Below are 21,141 nucleotides of genomic sequence, written 5' to 3' on the forward strand. Positions count from 1 at the left end.
TGAAATATGAATTTTAGTCTATCAATTTAAAACAACATAAACAACATCAATTTTAAATCTAGATTATAACTCATTCACAAAGTAATCACGGACCCTGAATCGGTGGCAGCTTCGTGGAGAACTTAAGATTTCTATTGAAATGAAAACTACTATTTCAGTATTAATTTCGAATGAATATGTAAGTAAATAATGAAATATTTTATTTAAGCGTATATTGTTTTTGTTTATTGTATCAGAACCTGCAACAATTTATTGTATATTACTTGTTACCTCCATGGCATATTTCGTTTACAGATGTTAAACTGAGATATAGGCTTTTTTTAATCTAGAGTCAAAATTAACATTCAAGCAGATTAGAAATTAAAATATTTATTTGAATTAATAAGCTATATCCTTCTTTTGAGGAGAGGAGGCCTTTGTCCAGGTGCTCAGGCATGGGACTATTATTCACTGTCCGCCTATTCAATAAATTAATTACCTAAAGTTATTTTAGACACTTATTACATAATTTTAGTAATTTTTAGGTTGATCGTATCGGTGCCGTTAATTACTGTTTGATGTATTTAACCTGTTACTATTGTACGACTGTGGTAGCTTTAAAGAGTTGTAAATATTTATTACAAGATAATTCATGAAACGTGAAAACAAATGAATAACTGAAATATGTATGAAATAGAAATATAATTCTAAATTGTCAATTTTAATTCTCATAAAATATTTGTATAATATTTTAAACATGTTAAGTAAAGGATACAATGACATAACTTGATCTTATATTATACATATACAGAAAATAAATATACTTTTTAATTGTAAAATTCCAAGAAAGCTTTCAATTTTTTTAAGAATAGATTTTCATTCCATTATTCTCTGGTACACTATTCCATTTTCATATAAATTATTACAAGTACTTCGTTTCACTGAACCCGAATATAATATCGGTACAGGTCAACGAACATCAATACTAACCGTAAGCGAACGTCACTATAAAACATTTTCATATTTATCATATGAATTTTCAGCGTCGTACTTACAATTTTAACTGTATTCAGTAAGCATTAAATGGAGTTACGTGTAAAATATTTTTACCACGAAACATTTTAAATATCATTAATTTACCTTACATAACGAAGCATATGGAATGCAGCTCATTTCGCCACACTCCGCCATTGCGGGTTTGTATATACTCATACGCGTGGAAATATTTATTTGGACACTTCTTTGATTTTTTTTGCATGAAAAGCTCAAAGGTGTTAGAGCTGAATAGATTTGAGTTTGCGATCTCCGTTGTTCACTTCACTTGTTCAATCGAAAGGGCAATAAATAAATAGTAATAATAATGTGTTAATTGGTGTTTAGCTATTGCTTTATTAAATTCATCCAGTTTTTTTATTATAGGTCCAAGAAAATAGTTTAGAAAAATGCTTATAACTTAAAAACATAAGATATAAAAAAGATATGCTATCGAAAATAGTGATTCGCTGATAAGATTATTAAAATCCCTTGAGAATATTATGGTTTTATGAATTGTAGAATGTAAAATTTAAATCCTTTTCAAACGTAATAATAAAAATGCAAATGCCGTGTAATAAATATAATTCAGCTTATTATCAGGATGGTACTATCGGGTTTAACGAGTGTTATCATTCGCTGGACGAACTGCAATCACGAATAAACATGTCCATGAAACTTAATTAGATGTGAAGCTAACCGAAATAACACCAAGCACGATATTTTAATTACATTCATAATATGATCACTACTTTATAACACTGTATTAACAACTGCTGTATGAGTATTATCACTGCTAAAATAAAGAGTACGTACATACATACATATTATACAACATTATATGTTGAGAAAGAACGAAATACTTATATTAATAAATTTTTGAGATTACTTTTTAATCAACAAATGAAAGATTTTGCGATACTCTCGGTCTAATCTATTACTATATATGCTGCACGGGGCCAAAGAAGCGTCTAGGGAGAAAATAGATAAAAAAAACCGTTGGTTAATGTTTCAATACGATGTTATTATATAAATTATTATGTTCTATTCAATTCTATTATAATTAAGTATTAATAACGCAATGATTTAAGGTGGCCCTAGCAATGTAAAAGTCGCAGGTTCGATCCTGAGTCCTTGGACTATTGTCGTCTCCACTCCTAGCACAAACTGTACGCTAAAATAAAGGGGTAAATGGAAATATTAGTAAGTTCTTAAAAAAAGAGCATTGCAAGTATTCTTTTTTTGAAAAAAATATTAAATCATGTACAATAATTAAAAAAAAAAACAAAAAAAATACACTTAAAAGTAAGATTTATTATGTTAATAGTTAGACCTCACATGTAGCATCCGCTCGACATTATGACACGTGTTGATTGATGATACCATGCGAAAGATCTAAAGCCGCGTTTTCATAGAGTTTTACAGTACAGAGTTACCAGACACATGGCAAACAAAGGTTCACGCAACGGATAGAAACGGCTTTTCATTTGAAGTTTTTTTTTTTAATGAAAACCTCATTATTATTATGGCGACAAAATACTATGAAAATATCATACGTTCTTCGCACATTTTTAATTCAAATCTTATAGAATAAAGTCGTTCTACCTACGCTTTTTGACTTATTTAATTTTATAATTATAAATATACATCTTAGCTTGAATACATATTTTTTAATGATTTAAGCCATTAAGTTATATCTAGAAGATATTAAGACAATTTTAAATAAACTACGATATTAAGATAAGCTTACGATATAAAACATACTAGTATTTCGTTTTAGACTACAGAATCGTATAGTGCTTTTTCGTCATAAGTATTTCGTTATCAAAACAAAGAATAACACAATAATAAATTTTACTACTAAAACATCGCGCTCCATAACATCTCATTGGGCGGGCTTTTGCTGGCTTTAGAGGGGTCACAATTAAAGCGTTATGGTTTGTCTACAACAACAGGGAAATTGTTAATGAGGTTATTTGAAAATATATTTACCTTCTCTCTGTAAATATTTTTTTCAATAAAATTGGTACAAATAAATATTTTTTTAATAGTATATATGTTGGATAACCAATATAGTAGTTATTGTAGTTTACATTATATTAAATTATAAAATATGTTTGTATTTTGGAAGACGATATGATTGAGTTGTGTTAGCAGCCACACGATAGCAGGTATCCTGAAAAAAATCACGCGTTTCATATAAATAGTGTATGATATTCGAAGCGTCCTCTCAACTTCCATGTTGAGATAATTGCGATTAGCCGGCGCCGTTTCAATGCAAATTAAAAAGGTACACTAATTGTTTCTTACTCGAAAAGTTTGTTGTTTGTTGTTGCACGGTTGTTTGAACTTTACTTGATGCCGATTTATTTAACACGAAGCGAATTTATAAATGATCTTTTATATATATGTAACCTTTTCTCAGTGTACGAAATGGCGTTTGTATCCAAATCTAGTAGGTGCAATAAAATTATTCAACGCACACCTTTAGACGCTACCATCTTGCATGCTTTGAAATAAGGTAATTTGACCTTCGTGAAAATATAACAGTTAAATGGTTTCTTAATAAAGCTAATGTAAAATATATTAATTTTAATTCACTTACTATTGTCTACAATATTTATATCTAATCTCGAATTTATAAATAGTTTTATCCAAAGATATTCAGATGTGATCTTCGTCATCCAAAAGGACAAGCCGGAATTATATTGGATTAGAATAATTTAACTTACAGTACACGATAGTTAGTAGATGTCTTTAGTAACAGTTAAGACCAACAGCTTAACGTATTGTCTAGAGAAAGGGGAGACTTACGACCCACACGCAGTTGAACCGATCATTAGTACAGCCAATACGTAGTATGCAAAGATAAAGTCATGACAGTACCTGACCTCTCGTTAATTGATCTTAGATAAAGTATGAATTAACATAAAATTTTTAATATAACTGTATGTATTTTTGATCGAATTTTGAAATGATTATTTGATGTCGAATTCCATATGCAAGTTATTACAAAATCGCATGGAATATGTAAATCTGAGCTTTGTTTATTTTTAATCCTTCTGCCTTTGGATGGATATTCTTTTACATGTATATAAAATATAACTTATTACTTTAGTATTTGAAGAAGGTATATGTATTATGTATTGTTTTTCGTCAATTAGAGATTTTTTTATTTTTTTAATGTTAAGTTAGCCTATAATTGATATATATTTTGTTACAATATTTTATACGTGCAAAAAGACATTGTGTTTCTTAATATATAACGTTGGCTTTCTATTTGATAAGCTAAAATAAAATAAAATGTATGTTCATACTCTAATGTAGTTTTATAAGATACGATTTATTATAATCGCTTCTCCGCCTTTTAGCTAAGATTAATGCGGACGATTTATCATGCGTATGTATTTATTTAATAGAAACAATTTACTCTTATTATATCGATATTTACCCGTGTTTTAGTATAATATTACTTATAAACATACATTTTAAATGTAGGTATAGAGGTTGTTGTAGTTTTTATATTGTATTTCTGTTAGGCAATGTAAGCTTTCCAGGGAAGATACTTAGTGATCAGTTAATCTACAAATTGTAATTCTCTTTAGCTGTTTCCTAATCAGTAGTTACCTATGATTTGGAGCATATTGCCGTGTAAAAAATGCTTTAAATGTTTTACTGTTTCAATGTCAATGGGCAATAGTGATCAAATTAAAACCACTTAGAATAGTACGTAGACACGTAGACTAGCCATCTTTGACTGAACTCTATTTCTTTACTCTCATTCCGACTAATGGCTATAAAAGTCTTTCGAAGAACGGGAATGAAAGTAAGAATTTCTGTTCAGAAAAACCCACTTAATTTTTAATGAACCAAGGATTTCGGGATACCTCGGAAAACTTATAAAGTAGCTATAAGCGTAGATCTCGCGACCAACGAGGCATTCAGTACGAAATATACGATAAATAAGTAAGCTCACATTTTAAGAGAATAATAAAGCTTAGGTATATGCTCCAATACGCATCCCATTGACCTCGGTATAGTTGGAGCACCTACAATTTCAGTTGGAGTTTGTCGGTTATTACAACTCTGCACACAACAGGTCAGAGAACATTTAGTACTGAACTACTTCTCGAGAAGTTGCGGTCAGCATGAAGGGTTTCAAGTGCTGCCTGGAGTGTTAAGTTAGTTTGATGTAAATGAAAATTGTTACTTAAATTAAAAATAATGATGATAAAATGAATACGTGTATATATTATGTTTGTAATGATAATATCAATAATAATCGACAAGAAAAATCAATCTTTTAAGCCATTCGGTATTACAGTTTAATAATTCAAACTTCTTAGCTTAGACATGTGATGTAAGCTTATAATTAATAAGGACTACTTGATTCATGTATAAATAAGATGAATCTTAAAATAATAAAACTCAAATGAGCCCTAAACAAACACCTGTCTCAAGATTCCCACAACAATTCTTCTTACACATATATAATTATCAACATTCATTTGTATAGCCACTTGGAAACTTCCCGCGATCCTTTAGAAGTCTATCCACTATTGCAGTGTTTATGGCGTAATCGGTAACATGAACATATGAGTGGTTGGCACTTGAACCGACATGTGACGCTAATTTCACGCCAGACAGCTCAGCAAGAGTGATCCCTAAATTGCACCGAAACAGTCTGTCGCGTTGCGGAGTGACGAAACCGGTGCATGATTAAAGGGGAAACGTTCACATAACATTGACATTTGATAGTCAGCCGTATTTGCCGAATCGCGTGCGTCGCGTCAGTCAATAGAAGTCGGGTTTTTATTCGCGTAAACAAAAGCGTAGCTTCTCTTCGGAATACATAGCTTACGTAACTTCTACTCAGTCACTATTAAGAAATATTTTCAAACATCTTAGTAGTAGCCTTTCATATAATATGAATCGATTTTAATAAAATAGTGTTTCTTGTTTACATTAACTACGTACAGGAAATAAGTTTATGTGTGTAAGTAAAACAATATTGAGTAGGAACGCTGTATAATACACTTAATTAGTACACCTCGAGTTCTGAATTCGCTGTCACTACGATAATTGACTTGTATAGCTGCTCGTGAACTTTGCATACATGTGAGTGAAAATTTAAGCAATATAGGTAAATTTGAAAACATATGTAATGTTATATGACTGTATATAATAACTTTAATATTATGTTAATAATATTACAACAAAATGTGACGCTGTTAAAAAAAGATGAACGTCCACTATATATTGTAACAAATAAAAATGCAATTAATGTTATACAAGCAATTATAAACAAAGCTAAAGCATAAAGGAGTTTTCAACATGAATATTATTTTTATATTAAAAAGTAACAACAACACTACTATTAATATTTAATTTCCACAAGCAAGATATTTTTCTTAACGTCACACTCAGAGCAGACGCGGTAGACGTTTAGAAAAATATGAAGCACACCTACCAAGTTTTTGATGCTCGAGACTATAAAACACTCATGGCGTTTAAGTACCAGAATTTATATGAAATCTTAAAACAAAGATGTTTTTCATGATGAGCAAAGCTTCATGTCGTCATATCGCATAAATTTAAAAAAAAAAACATTACTTTTACGTAATAACATTCACTCAGAAAAATAAATAATGTTAAAAAAAAATTAAGTCATAACCGGACATTGAACGTTTATTAACGCGGAATGATAAGACATACTGTTTTATTTTGGAAATTCTTATTAGTCCGATCCATATCATATCTTGAGAACGAATTATGTCTTTGACTTAATCGATAGCTGGAATTTTCATCAAAATAAAACCAGTGGGTATTTATCATAATAATAAAATACATAAAGGTATGTATATCAGCAGATATATTTGGCGAAATAGAACCAAACACTCTTAAATAAAATCTCAAAATTTTCTTTAAGCGTCTATAATAATAATTAGTGATTGTTCAAAACAAACGTATGCTATCATCATTTACTTAAAACAATTTAATCATATTTATCAGGATCAATATATTTATATGATAAATTCATACATATGTTTATAAATAAGTTTTTGTTAAACAGTATTAAATGGCTCAATCAATCAATGTTGTTATCTCTACTTATCCATATAAACTAAATATATTTTAAATTGTTTTTATGAGTATTCATGTTTCAATAATCAAACAAATAGCTTTGTTTAGTTATATAAAAATAAAATAGCTGAAAACGAACCATTTTACACAAAAACATCTGAATTATTTGTGGTTATAATAAAGATTACTTGGATAAATATCTGCTTAAAAAACAAGACCGACTTCAAATTAAATTTACCCTGGGGATATTTTTTCACCCTAAGGAGGGAATTTTTCTTCAAATTTAAATAGGGCTAAATGGGAAGTATACCTCCAAAAAAAAAAAACATTTTCTATATCGGTTTATAAATGATGGAGTTCTGAGGTAACAAATATTAAAAAAAATACAATTCAAAAATAGAAGCCTATAAAGCGTGTACTTGGCGTTGTCTATGGTTGGTAATATACTTAATCACTTTAATGACTATACCAGAATATTCATCCACTATGAACGAACTTCCGCTTCTAAAATTGAAAACCTTAATGCAAGTTAAAATTGCGCTAACAATCCTAGCCACCATATTATTAATTTTAAATTAGCTTCCATGTCATCTTTCGTGTCGAGAGTAGAAAATATTGAGTAGGGTTTATATTAATAATGTTTTTAGTTACAGTACCCAACTTTAGTTTGCCTTCATTATTTTAAAGGAATTCATTAAAGAAAATTATATAACCTTAATAACTGACAATTTAAATATTAAGACTCATTAAGATAAAATTTTATATAATTAATATTTATATACTAGCGTCTAATTTGAATAGTGGCTCGAAAATCAGGCGCTCCATAAACTGGCTCTGAACTAAAACAAACTGTCAGCTCCTCATGTATTGGGAATTGTAAGATAAATTCTGTTTTTTCTCACGATTATTATTCAAATAACACGAAGCTAATAAAATTAATTAGCTGCTCAATCTCAATAATGATTTCTGTTGCTTCAACTACGCTTTTATTTATAAGCATTTGTTTTATTGTGATCTAATATTGAACGGGTTTAAATAAAATGCATTTCTACTAATGAAACACGAATATTACAATTCAAATAAAATGGAAAAGCATAGAGGAAGGTTTGAAAGAGAAAGAGTAAAGGTAATACATATATAATATATTATATAGAGAGTATTACACTATACATACATTGATTAGAAATGAACGAATATTAGCTCAAACGTCTTTTACCCATCTAGACCATTTTGGTCAGTGATTTCGGCTGCTGGAATTACAGAAGGTTTGTGTACGGAGAAGTTACAAGTTCATCAGGACCCACCCACTTATTATCTATTATATCGCCAATCAATTCTTTTATATGGATGTAGTCCAATTTAAAGGATGAGTAGCTCAATGTAATTTTAGGCACAAATAAAATAATTTATCTCATGGCTTTTGATGTAATGCTTTAAGGAATTTCTTACAGTGCAAGAAACTCTAGGAGAAGGTGAATTTTAATCATCAGATTCAGAAAACATTCGCTTGTTTGCGTCATTGAAATTGTAATAAAAATACAGTCATTTTCGTCATCTTCACTTGTATCTAGTCAGACTATTAAGTATCAATTACCTTAAGCAGACGAGCCGGTTGGCGTGGTTGGTAGATACTTGCCTTTCACGCCGAAGATTGTGGGTTCGATTCCCACCCAGGACAGACATTTGTGTGCATGAACATGTATATTTGTCCTGAGTCTGGATGTAATTATCTATATAAGTATGTATTTACAAAAGAAAAATAGTATATGTAGTATATCAGTTGTCTGGTTTCCATAGCACAAGCTTTGTACAAGCTTAATTTGGGATCAGATGGCCGTGTGTGAAAAATGTCCCAGGATATTATTATTAAGCACGCCCTTCGTATTTTTATCGAAACTACAAAACATTGATATTAAAATCAAGATACATGAATGAATTATTATCCACGCAACGCTTCGAAATCCACAAGCTAAAACTACCATTTTCGTTTTAATACAAAATCAATATATCCGAAACAATGCAAATATCGTTAGCGTTATGCCTCCATCTATGCTAGCATAATGGTTATTCACGCCCATTATACATCGGGGCGTTGAGGCTCATATCTCAGCCATGCAAGGTAACAGATGCCGTTATGCCGGAATAAGTAAAAGGCATTATAAGATAGCCTGAACATAATTGAAGTTCCAGAGGAACATTAACTTAATCGATAATACAAAGCAGTTTCTATACTTTATGTTCTCTGGTTGTTAATTAACTGAGCGATTTTATAATCTTTTGATTAAGCGAGTTAGATTTAAATTTTGAATTAAATTTATACATTATATTAGAGCAGTCCGTAAAGTCCGTAGGCGTTGAAAGCTTTACCCTTTTAAATACCTAATTTTATCTTAAATCAGTTAAAGTGACATCGAATACTACACATATATACACCATAATTTTTCCATGCCATAGCTATAACCATAGGTTTTCTCATGGTGTTTTTCTCGATTACACGATGAGTAAAAATCATAAGTTAAGCTCCTATATCAGAGATTTTAACTCCCGATTCCGAACTCCCTGTTCTTCTAAAAACTTACGTGTTCTGTCGATTAGAATGTCTTGGATCGCATTTGTTGTGTCACAAATGTTACACTTAATATTTGTGTGTTAAAGTAAGTTTAAATAAGAATTAAATATACTTATAAAGTCAATAAAATAACAATTTGATTTATTTAAATATCTATACAATAAGTGACGTTTAAATAAAAGTCATATCTGAGTCGTATCCTTCTAAAAAGAAGCCTCGCATCTCCCCCATTCTTGACGCCCTCGCGGGTAATATTTTACTCAACGACCTATCACGCGTCATAAATCAAACATTGTTATTCTAGGTCCAGTATTTAAAGTGGGGGAACCATCAATTTGTATGGTGGTAACATTGCAGGAATCATCGCTGAGATTTTTTGTTCAAGTCACGTCTGATCTTTGATAATAATGTTCGAGTTGCTTGCTTTGAAAAATGCTGGGATGACGACGTGATGATAAATTACTATAATAGATTGATATCACGGAGGAATTCGAAATTGAGATCTTGAAAAGCGTAAGAATGCGTTAAATAAGTATCTCATTTAAATAAAATAATCATAAAATTATTTCTACAATCACATGTATTTTGTTTTAATACGAATTTACGCATGTCGGCTACATATTTCACATATTGTACATCATTATAGAAAAAAGGAGACCCTGTAATATTTAATATAATAAACGTGATGATTAAAATGTATTAAATTTAATTTTAAGTAGTTTTAAAAATAAATATTTTCTTTCCCTTTTTTAATAGTAAATAAAATATTTTAAAGTATTTACATCGTAACTAAAACGAATTATGTTTCTTAAACCTCTAAGAGCTAATTTTATTTAACTATTATCTGCGTTTATAGTTGTCTACTTTCCTTAATAGCGGCTAGGTAAGCCTTAGTCCGTACGTATTTACGTATAGATCTCGTAAGCTCTCGGAGAATTAATCGAACTGCATTTACGATAATGCTTTGTTTATTTAGTCCCGTTGTTAATTTAAATTCTCTCGATTAATGTTTATTGTTGTTCTAAGATTTAGTAATTAAGATTGTGTATAGGTAGGTGTTTGTTACATCAGTGCCAGAAAAAAAACTTCTGGTAAACTTCCCAGTGTAATGGAATATTGTGCTACCTATACACTTTACTTTTGAACGTTTCGTAATAAGGGCTTTATGAATTCGATGGTCAATTGTCTAAATTACCAACATTGTGATAAATAATTTGTTTTAGAGTGATTGAAAAAGCTTGGCTTTATTGTCAAATGTTTAGGCAAATGGTAAACGAAATGGCAAATACTTTTGCTGTAGCTGTTATATTGTAGTAGAACTAATTTTACATATACAGGTTGGCCCTAATGTTTCTATATCGCTTTTGGTTCACCTTTTTACCGGAGCACAATTAATTGAAGTCCCAGTCTAAGCTGGCAACATTTATGTTTAATTGTCCCTTTGTTCGCTTTATATATTCTTATGTAAAAAAAATAAAAATACTGTTGAAAGTGTTCATTCATATTTTATACATATATACACATGTATAGATACAATCTATAAAGTGGATCTATGATCTCCCTCTCTGACATTAGGTGCCGGAAGTTGGGGCTCCCCATGGGCTGCATTGTTTTTATACGGAAACGCTTTCATGTTTTTTCTTTGTTATATTCTTCTATGCTCTTAAAACCCTTTATAATGAAAGAAGCCAATTTTCAATGCAACTGTACCGTTGTAACAACTAGGTTTTTATTGGTATAAAATCATACTAACTTTTCCGGACCCATTTTGTACCTTCGTCCTTGAAAAGTCAGTCTTAATTTACATTAATATATGTATAATGGACTTTACAGTTTATTATCAGTAATATTAAATAATTGTTTTTTTTTTTTTAAATAAACTCATAATCAATATTAAACAAAAAATAATGATATAAATACAAAATTAATAATACATGACAACATTGAGATGCAGGAGGAGTGTTAAAAATGCATTGATTTCGGGTTACAGTTTCGTTATAATCAAATGAATACTGATCGTACATTAACTGGCTTCAATTTCTTATCTTTTGAAGTAAATTTTTTATACGTTCTGTTGTGGACACCGAAATTGAAGGTTGGACTACTGGTATTGATTATTGAAGCCTTTTGATATTTTAATATTCAAGAGTGAATTTTATATTTTGAGTTAGTCTTGAGTTCTAAGAATTTCTTATTAGTGAATGGTCCCAAGCCTTATATTAATGTTTATAATAACTTGGTAACACTTCGTAAAAACACTCCAATAATTTCCAAGTGTTTGCAGTAAGTATGCCTGCTGGCTTAGCAGACTTCTGATAAAGTGGAAAATGTGGTTTATTTATCTCTGCTTGGAATTTGTATGAATAGAAAAAGTTTACCACAAAAAGGAATTATGACGTTAAAGGCTCGTAGTAGTCGTAATCCATCATTGTATTGTGTGGATGACGACGAAAATTTTTGGATATACGTTGGTTGGTGGTTAGTGGCTATTTAGAATTTTTCTTTTCCAGTCCTTGGAAATAGGATATAGTATCTTTGTTCTTTTTATCAGCATTTTATTTAAAGGTTTTAAAAGTTTAGTTTCATAGCTTCATTTGAAAAAAAAATGCGAATTAACCACATACTTACTCAATAGGAAAGTACGGAGAAACATTCAATTATTTCAAGTGCTCAATACTGCTGGCTCTAATATTTAGATGTAGTTCAGTTTTTTTTTAAATAAAAATTAACATCTCAACAACAGAGTAATAGATAACTAAAAAATAATGTTTAGAATTACTTAGAATTCGACTGTTTAATTTCAACAAAAATATATTTAATAATTCTATAGCTATTTTTACAGGTTTGATTATGTGCATATGCACACATTCACTAATTTGTTGGTGACGCATGCATTTGCGACAAGTGATTTCTGGCTGTTTCCATGTTCTTGTCGGAACATGTTAAATTGCTGTACGTTGTGTTTTCTTACCACCATTTAAGGAAATTTGTATTAATTTGTTATCTAAACTGAAAGCGTTTTAGGTTTTTAATTAGCATATTAATTATAAAATGTTTAATCAAGCGATAATATATATGTTTAAAAAGCCGAGATGGCCCAGTGGTAAGAACGCGTGAATCTTAACCGATGATCATGGGTTCAAACTCGGGCAGCACCACTGAATTTTCATGTGCTTAATTTGTGATTATAATTCATCTCGTGCTTTACGGTGAAGGAAAACATCGTGAGGAAACCTGCATGTGTCTAATTTCACTGAGATTCTGCCACATGTGTATTCCACCAACCCGCATTGGAGCAGCGTGGTGGAATAAGCTCCAAATCTTCACCTCAAAATGAGGAGAGGAGGCCTTTAGCCCAGCAGTGGGACATTCACAGGCTGTTTCGGTTTCGGAAGCGATAAAAATTGGATAATTTTCACAGCTACATGTATTTTGTTTATGAAAACAGGTATTTTGAACATATATATATATGATATAATAAATTTGTTTATTGGCTCCGCTATCGCCTTCCAGGAACGCTCCGGCACCCATCGAGGGCTGACATCGCCCCCGTTAGCTATCTATGACATAGACTATGCAAATTATATTTAAATCAACTGATAAAATAACCTATAATAGAAAAAAACTTTAAATATATTTTTTTATCATAAAAAACCTAAAATATAAATAATCCATCCAAATTCACAGCTTAGTGCTGAAATTACTAATATCTTAAATATACGCGCCCTGCAGGAATATTGTCCTAGAATTTGTGTCATCTTTCTCAATTAGTCATTTTACGAGTTACTTGAGCGAGAATATTATAAGACATCGAGGTCGATGATAGCCGGAATGTAATTAGCGAGAGAAGCCCTTACTAATACTTTACGGCATCTTACCGCTGATATTAAATTTCTTATAACTAGTATTACTTTATCTCTTAAAAATGAATTGAACGATATTTAATGATTGCATGCTGTAATGGAGAATATAAAGGCAGAAAAAGAAACTCCTCTAGAATATTCTATAGTTTATAAAAAGTTAGCAAGAAAGTGCTTTTCAGCACTTTATCTTTCGCACATTGTCCGCGAAGAAAATGCATATTGTAGTTCCTGCGCTTTTTTCATTGTTCGCTGTCGCTTCCACTTTGATCAAAACTTTTATACTACTCTAGTTTTCAAATGTACATTTTTGTGTGGTTAACGAACGCTGTTGGTGTGTGGTGGCTTTGAGTGGCGGTTACTGTGTTATTTCCTGCTCATACACGTTTTTGTAACTAAAACCTATATATGTAATATCCCATAAATTATTGATGTACTTGGTGGTCTGGTATTTTCGTTCAACTATACGTGTATTATGGACAACATTATATCATGTTTTGAAATAAGTTTTTATTTTTTAAGATTTAGAAGAACAATTAATTTAAATCCGTATAACTACAATCAGACAAAATTAAAAAAAAAACCTATGATAGAACGAGTCCCATTTCATTTGTTCTGTGATATATTATAATCAACAGATTATTTTGTATTTTTTTTTATAAATTTTAAAGCAGTAACGATTAAAAGTTTTGAAAACATTAATAAGTTTACAAGAAAATTGACGTAAATACGTTATTTTATATACGTTATATTATTCAGTAATTTATATAATCCAAGATGTCAATGTAATTTACGGCTTTTAATTTTCTTAATTGTACATAAGCCTTTTTTTATATTTGTACAATGTACTTTTTATAACTTATAAAGTTAAAGAAATATATTATGAAAAGCTTTAAACAGAAAAATAAAAGGACTAAATGACAAGTAAGAGATTTATATGGGTATACATTAAATTGAGATGAAATCTCAGACAATTATCTTTCCTTTTACATAATTGATGGCACATGTGTGCGTATGCTGGTTCTGTGATCGTGTGAAAATAGGCAATGGTGATTTGTAGGGAGATAACGTTAATAGACCGTGGTGTTGCCATGACGCTATATTTAGCTAGCTTCAGAACTATAAATATAACGCTGTAAAATTGCGTTTTTACCACGATGCTGTAGGGATTACAGTATCATGGTAAAAACGTAATTTTACATCGTAGATTACATGAAAATTGTGACTAGGAACCTAATGTAAAAATAAAAAATTATAATTTTGAAAATGTAGGTACATTCTTTGGCTTAAGATTCGTTCTTTATATAAATTTTGCATTTTTTAATTGGGGCTTATGCTTATATAGCATTAAAAATAACAATTATAACCTTTTCTATTTGACTTTAACATATATATTCTAATACTTTTATCCTTTGTAAAGGAAAATTAAAGGGCAGGTCATTAAATATAACTAAGTTATGCCATTTGAAGTTTTATGGAGCATTGTGTGAGATGCATCTACCGCCTAGCTTATAGCTATTGTGACTTGGAGGACCCTACAGATGTCTCCGCTGCCTCTCCGTCTCTCGACGTGTGTCGCCTACGCAGCTTATTGGGGGAATACATTCCTGTCTAGTAAAATGTCTAGGCGTTCATGGAACATGAATTGCAACGACTTGTTAGCAAAATAAAACAGTTTTTGATTATATTGATGTTTTATTTATTTATTTAATAAAAATTATGATTTGTCAGGGTGGAATGTTTTGTAAAGAAAATGTTTGACCGTTACTCATAATTTTGGTATGGTATGTTTTATTAATAAAATATCATTTTATATTTTATGAATTATATAGCACTTCAATATTACAAACATTTACATAAATACATATTATACAGAAGTTAGAACCGAGATGCTTGGAGCTTATCCCACTACCCTGCTGTAATGCAGACTGTCACTGATACTATTTATATAACAACGGATATTTTCATAATTGAATATATAGTGTAGTGCATTGTGAATTTTCCAAGTTGGATATTTAAAAGCGTAAAGCTTTTAACACCCATTTTATTTGTTTATAGTGCTCTTGTCTACCATCGTAAATCTTTTTATAAAAGATTTCAATGTAGTTAAGGTGGATACTAAGTGTTTTTCTGATGTACAACAAACGAACAAAAAAATTTTTCGTTTTTGTTCGTTATGTCAAGTATAACAAAGTTGCCGGATGGAAGAAAAACATTTGATCCCGTGATAAACTGTCACGTCGTCGCTGCCACCATTTTACAATTGGGGAAAAATACCAAGTTTCTTTAATGAGCAGTTCCTAACAGTTTCATTGGAAAAACAATTTCACATTAATTTCAAAGCTTGTTTATTTCTCTAGTACAAAATAAGGGTTATTCTTACAACCATTCGAAGCTCTAATCAATGGCTTTCTCATACTTCACACACCGGAATACAACAATACCAAGTACTGCTGTTTTGCGGTAGAATATCTGATGAGTGGGTCGTATCTACCCTGGCGAGATTGCACAAAGCCTTACCACTAGATTGAAAATGATTTGAAGGTTTCAATGCTTCATACATTAATACATAAATACACATTTCAAATAAAAAATAACATAAATATATAATATAGTATAGGATATTTATCTTTTCCTTGAAAGGAGAGGAGGCCTTAGCCCACTAGTGGGATATTTACACGGAGAACACGTCGCAAGCTGACACAGTCCTCGATAAGGAAACGTTAATAGATTGAATTATAAAATTACGTTATTGTCCGAATTAATCCGAAACATTCTCACTTAAGAGGAAGTTCTTGAATAGATTATTATGCAAATCGCCACCACTCCACGGATAATATTTCCGTCTATTCCAGTCTCTACTAAATGGTACAATTTATGTATGCAGAGCTAGACAAATTCATACCATATTCTATTACTGCAAAAAGAGATTTATCTAAACGGATTAAAGTTGAGAGTTGCTTTGAAATCGAATTCGTGTTCTTAGCGAGCGCGAGAGTGCTTCAAACGAGACTGCGCGTCGCCTTTTGACCACCGACTAAGTAATAAAAATATATGAGTAAATAATAATTACGTGTAAGATTTTTTATGAACCCTTATTTAACTAATAACGTCAATAATTAATGTTGTATTTATATGCAAAATGAAAAGAAAGTTTCGGTAAAGTATTTAAAAATATTATAAACAATTTTTATGTCATATTATTTTAAGTTTGGTTGTAATCATTTGTATAATTAAAATAGTTCGCAAGCATTACAACGTAATAGTATAAAACTTAATTTAGTTCAAATAGTGATAAAAAATGTGGTATTTTTGTGTAACATATTATGTTGATGATGACGAGACATACTCGTACCTATAAGAAGCTTTTTACACTCAACTATTTTTGCATGGATGCTTTGTCGGGGACTTGAAAATTCATACAACACAAATATGATCGCTCAGATATGTATGTTACGTACGTAATGTTCATGTAAATATTTGTGGTTAAAGATAAGTGATAATATTACTTTAGATAAAAATGTAAGAGAAATTCCCACTTTTTGTTTGCCTCGAATTTTAATGTTTTTACAATCTCGACAAAACCGATCAATCCTTCTTTTCCCCTCCATCTTACGTAATTGGCGAAATATATTTTACTCTCTCGCAATGAAAAGACATACAATAAAAAACTAAATTTTATTGAAAAACTTTAAGCTCTCTTTATTTGTAAAATCAATATCTTTGAATTGATACTCGGTATTAGTTGTTTTATAAATAAATGCAAGAAATAAAACGAAAACATTTCAACTAATTACATGTAAACACCGTTTTAAGCATTTTCATAAAACTAGACTTCATATTGTAGAACATCTTCGGTCATGGTACAGTTTATTTTTGTGGCGGGAACTAAAGTAATTTTTGATGATAGTACAAAAGCTGTTATTCAAGCCACGATAATGAAGTTACTTGTATTTATATATATATTGACATATTTCTAAATGATTCAAAAATAAAATGGTAGTGTAATCGACCTGTTGCAAATAAATACTAGCGGCCCCACGTGACCTGCGAATCTGCGATATGTGATCATAAATTTAAATTGACAACAAATTCCAACAAAAACAAATTCCGTGACCGGTTGTTGTGCATTTTGCTAGATTCACAGAGATGGTCATAGAGTAGGATAAAAACAGAAAACTATTTTTATAACCATATTATGAATCGACTGCATCGTTGGTTTAGTGGCATGATGTAAGGCCGCAGACCCGGAGGTCCTGGGTTCATTTCCTAGGTCGGGTCGATTAAAAGTTATTGAGTTTTTCTATCAGAAAATTCTCAGAAGCAGCCCGTTTATTAGAAGTCTGGAAGTTGGAAGTGTGTACACCCCCTTGCCGCGGAAAGCACGTAAAGCCGTCTGTCCTGCGCCTGAAATCTTTCCGGTCGTGTCGGATTGCCGTCCCATCGGATTATGAGAGTTAGGGAATAGAGAGTGCACCTGTGTTTGCGCACACGCTTGTGCACTATAATATCCCCTGCGTAGTTGGCTAATCTCTCTTGAGATTGGCCGCCGTGGCTGAAATCGGTGTGGAGGACATTATTATTATTATGAATCTGGGCTTAATATTAATTGTGGTAAATTTACATTTTTTGATAAAAGAAAAGTTCAACTTAACACCATATTATATTTATTTATGTTTTGGTCACTTAATTTGACTTTAAAAATATATTTTGCTTACAGTAAATAGTTGTAAAATGAGTCATTTAGTATGAGATATAGATTAAAAAAATATTAATTATGATTTATCTTAAAGGATATATGCTTTTAGTATAATACCATTTATTACACAGACGTATACAAGTACACATATTTGAACAGTATGTTTTATAATGTTTCTTTGATAATCGTAAATAATATAAGGGAATCTTTAGTTGTTTTTAATTAGTGATAAAGAAAATATATCTAAACAAAAATTGTATTGATATATTCTGGTGGTGAGCGAATTTGGTCAAGTGATGGCAGCACATGGAAATTGTTACTTCTGTAATGACAGTGGCCAGAGTGGTCAAACGTGGATCATTGCCTTCCTAAAATAAATTTGAAAAAGGCAAACACTATTTCCATTTAGAATCATGGTCACAGACTGTCTCCGCAGCGAAATCGACAATATCCGCTTCCGTAACCATCCGACCCCTGCGTCCCTCAATTACAGCTCTTGCGCAAAATACCTTTTATAATAATAGCTGAATAATATACATCATCCAACCAGAATGTAAACTTAAACGTTTACTATAATCATTTGTTTTTAAGCGTAACTAAGTCAATTGGTTTTTATAAAATAATAATCATGTTTTTCATATGAAACCTTTTAAACCGAATTTGTACCTCAATTCGTCGGAATATTTTCGGAATCAACTATCATTTATGTTCTTTTTCTGATTTAAATAATTCTTGCTTCATCTCAGACGGTCCCATATAAATTTGATCAAAATTTGACAATGAGAAAAATAAAGGGCATCTGCAAAAGAAATTATAATTATATCATAATAAAAAAAAATCATCAATTTACTTACACTAAATACTTCTAATGATTCTTTGATAATAAGGAATCGAGATAGGTTTTCTGTGTCTTATCTTGAAGTGAACTACAATATGTCCCTGACATTCCCACGTCCCTAAGTCCACTCACATTTGATGCCATTAATAATCTATTTGTACAACAATTTCGCTCGAGAGCTTATGTCCTGTCCCGCCCTCGTGCTTGCAATAATAGCAGGACAAAATTGCTGCAATCGAGCTGGGTATCAACGAATTAGATCCCCCGCGACGCTCTCATCTAATTCAGTGTGGTGAGTGCGTTCGCGGCGACCTGCGTGTTGCTATTGAAAGTTAAAATGATTTGACACTAGCATTTTCATATGGATCATTAGTAATTCGTAGAAATCCGAAGTAACGATGAAGATAACAGAAACTTTGGTTAATGGAACCGAAATCGACGTTGATGCCATCGAAAGGTAGTCATTGATATTAATGATAGTTAAAATGTGTATTTAAGGAATTTCATCGTGGTCTGAAGGAATTACGACGGTCATAAGGGTTTAATCCGTCTTAAGGGACAGGCAAACAAGTATATCCCGAGTCCCTTGATGAATAATTTAGCTTGAGAAGTTGTCAAAGTTTGAAGTCAGGATAGGAAACCATTGACGCTTCGAACCCCTCGCCCTACTTCCTGGCGTATTTGTTTCAATATTATAAGCCCGGTTCGTCCTAAATACTTGGGGTCATTGACCGGTTACCCTGCGAACGTCCATTGACAAGGGTGGTCGGCTATTAATTTTAAAATGCAAGAGAATGTGGATATCTCACGCGACCCTCCGTTAATGAAAATGCGACTGGAGCGTTTGTTCACTTGACATATGTTAAAGAGCAAATGATGAAGCAATTTGTTCCAAATTTGTATTTAATTAATACATTTTAATTATTTTTTTGCATGAATACTTTTTATAAGGGCTTACTATCTTTTGTGCATTTACAATAGAATGAAAAGTAACAACATACTTCTCGTAAGAAGTTATTTCTTACTCCTTCTTACGACCATTTCGTCGAGCGTCTTGACAAAAAAAAACTCACGAAACAAAACGGGAAACTGCAAAGAGGGAGTGAATATTCACGCGGTACTAAGACACTTCTATTTTCGTCCTTTTTTACATAGATATAGCTTCTATTCTTTTCTTTTAAAAGAAATCAAATTACGTTAAACTTACTAAAAGTATTCAACTTTTTAAGTTAATTTTGTATTTTGTTTTTGTTTTATAAAATACCGGACCTGATGATAAGTGCCACCACCGCCCACATACATGGGCGCTGTATGAAATATTAACCATTCCTTACATTGCCAATGTGCCATCAACCTTGGTAACTAAGATGTTATGTTCCTTGCACCTGCTGATACATTGGCTCACTTACCCTTTAAACCGGAACACAACAATACTAGGTATTACTGTTTAGGGGTTGAATATATATTAAGTGGGTGTATATAAAAAAAAAAAATTGTAAAAATATGAAAGATACCTGTCAAACGTATTTTTAACTACTTTGAAGAACTTTAAACAAGCACTACTTTACACTTTAGTCGTAGGGCTTTAAACTTATATATGTTATACTATGAAAGAGGAAGTTATGTTTTATTTAGGTAGTTAGTTTACATAACTCGGTTAGAACATCATCTGGTGTTTGTGTTTTGATAACCCATTACTCTTTTTTTATTTGCCGCGTCAGGTGAAGAGTAAAGTGTAAAGGAGAATATTTAAAGGGCTCACTCAATAACGTTCGTGTAACCACATGTACGGTAACTTACATTGTAAACAAATGCGGCTCCTGCGGTACCGACCACATGTCATGTAACTAAATATTCTGCCACCATTAATACAGACCAAGGCTCTACTCATTTGTATATATATTATTAATTTCTACACCGCGAAAATATTTAAACGAATGATTGTTTTACATAAATAGCAAAAATGGTTTGATTACACATTATCTAATTTGTTTTTGTTAAAATTTAATTCACAATAATAATCGATTTTTAAAGAACAGTCACAAAAACTAAAGATTTTTATTTATTTTTTGATATAAGC

General features: G+C 31.1%; 2 protein-coding genes across 3 annotated transcripts in view; one reads left to right on the plus strand and one right to left on the minus strand.

The window, feature by feature from the left end:
• Positions 1–21,141, minus strand: part of LOC126781823 (sorting nexin-25) — a 368,238-nt gene that overhangs the window by 33,065 nt on the left and 314,032 nt on the right. The gene's annotated exons all lie outside the window — the stretch shown is intronic.
• LOC126781832 (proton channel OtopLc-like) overlaps positions 1–21,141 on the plus strand; it is a 56,987-nt gene that overhangs the window by 5,583 nt on the left and 30,263 nt on the right. Inside the window, exon 1 of one of the 2 annotated variants that reach the window (XM_050506913.1) lies at positions 19,372–19,518. The exons of the other annotated variant lie outside the window; for it this stretch is intronic. Within the exon in view, the coding sequence (XP_050362870.1) occupies positions 19,460–19,518 (59 nt within the window). The 5' untranslated portion in view covers positions 19,372–19,459. Of the gene's footprint in view, positions 1–19,371; positions 19,519–21,141 lie in introns of those variants that run through there. 2 annotated transcript variants of the gene reach the window in all.

The sequence above is a fragment of the Nymphalis io genome, chromosome 4, assembly GCF_905147045.1.
Source record: "Nymphalis io chromosome 4, ilAglIoxx1.1, whole genome shotgun sequence".
NCBI lineage: Eukaryota > Metazoa > Arthropoda > Insecta > Lepidoptera > Nymphalidae > Nymphalis > Nymphalis io.